This window comes from Hipposideros armiger, unplaced genomic scaffold (assembly GCF_001890085.2).
Source record: "Hipposideros armiger isolate ML-2016 unplaced genomic scaffold, ASM189008v1 scaffold_482, whole genome shotgun sequence".
NCBI classification, from domain to species: Eukaryota; Metazoa; Chordata; class Mammalia; order Chiroptera; family Hipposideridae; genus Hipposideros; species Hipposideros armiger.
The window spans coordinates 1,262,397-1,263,332 of NW_017731832.1; the positions used below are offsets into that span (position 1 = coordinate 1,262,397).

General features: G+C 53.1%; 1 protein-coding gene across 1 annotated transcript in view; it reads left to right on the forward strand.

Moving 5' to 3' along the window:
* The window catches only part of LOC109395732 (membrane primary amine oxidase-like), a 9,265-nt gene extending 8,533 nt beyond the window's left edge, over nucleotides 1-732 (forward strand). Inside the window, exon 2 of the mRNA XM_019667000.1 lies at nucleotides 42-732. Coding sequence (XP_019522545.1) covers nucleotides 42-317 — 276 coding nt within the window. The 3' untranslated portion in view covers nucleotides 318-732. The remainder of the gene's footprint in view (nucleotides 1-41) is intronic.
* Nucleotides 733-936: the final 204 nt, after the last annotated feature.

Below are 936 nucleotides of genomic sequence, written 5' to 3' on the forward strand. Positions count from 1 at the left end.
CAAAGCCAGGCCTCATGATCCTCTCCCTTCTCCCCTGCTAGGACTTGGTGGCCTGGGTGACAGCCGGTTTCCTGCACATCCCACATGCAGAGGACATCCCCAACGCGGTGACTGTGGGGAATGGAGTGGGCTTCTTGCTCCGACCCTACAACTTCTTTGACCAGGACCCCTCCTCTGATTCTGCTGACTCCGTCTACTTCCGGGGGGACCAGGATGCAAAGGCCTGCGAGGTCAACCCCCTGGCTTGCCTCCCCCAGGCTGCTGCTTGTGCTCCCTACCTCCCTGCCTTCTCTCACGGGGGCTTCTCTCACAACTAGGCGATCCCTGGGGTGGGGAATGTGTCCGGGACCCCAAGATCAGGGAGTTTGGGTAGGGGGAGCAGTGGGCACTGGGCTAGGAAGCCTGGTGCACTTTTCTTCTTCCTCACACCCTGAGGTCCCCTCCTCCCCCCATCCGCCCCACGTTCTTCTCTCTCCCAACTTCCGCTCTTGCATCCCCCTCTCTACGGGGAGCATCCTGAGCCTGATGCCTGACACACGGGGACTCAGCTTTGTCAGCTTTGTCGCCACCAAACCTGCTGGGTTCCCATCCCAGAGAGGAGAGGAATGGCCAGCCGGGAGCTGGGAGTGATGGCCAAGATTTCCCCAGTTTTTCTAACAGTTTTTTAATCTTATTTTTTATAATGAGATATAATTCACATACCATAAAATTCACCCTGTTAATGTGCGTGTATAGTTTAATGGGTTTAGTATATTCACAAATTTGTGCTACCATTGCCACTATCTAATTCCAGAACATTTTCATCACTCCAGAAAGCAACCCCGTACCAATGAGCAGTCACTTCCTATTTCCCTTCAACCCCTTCCCAGCTCTGGGCAGCCACTAAGGTTTCTGTCACTATAGATTTGCCTGTATTCTGGACATTTCATATAAATA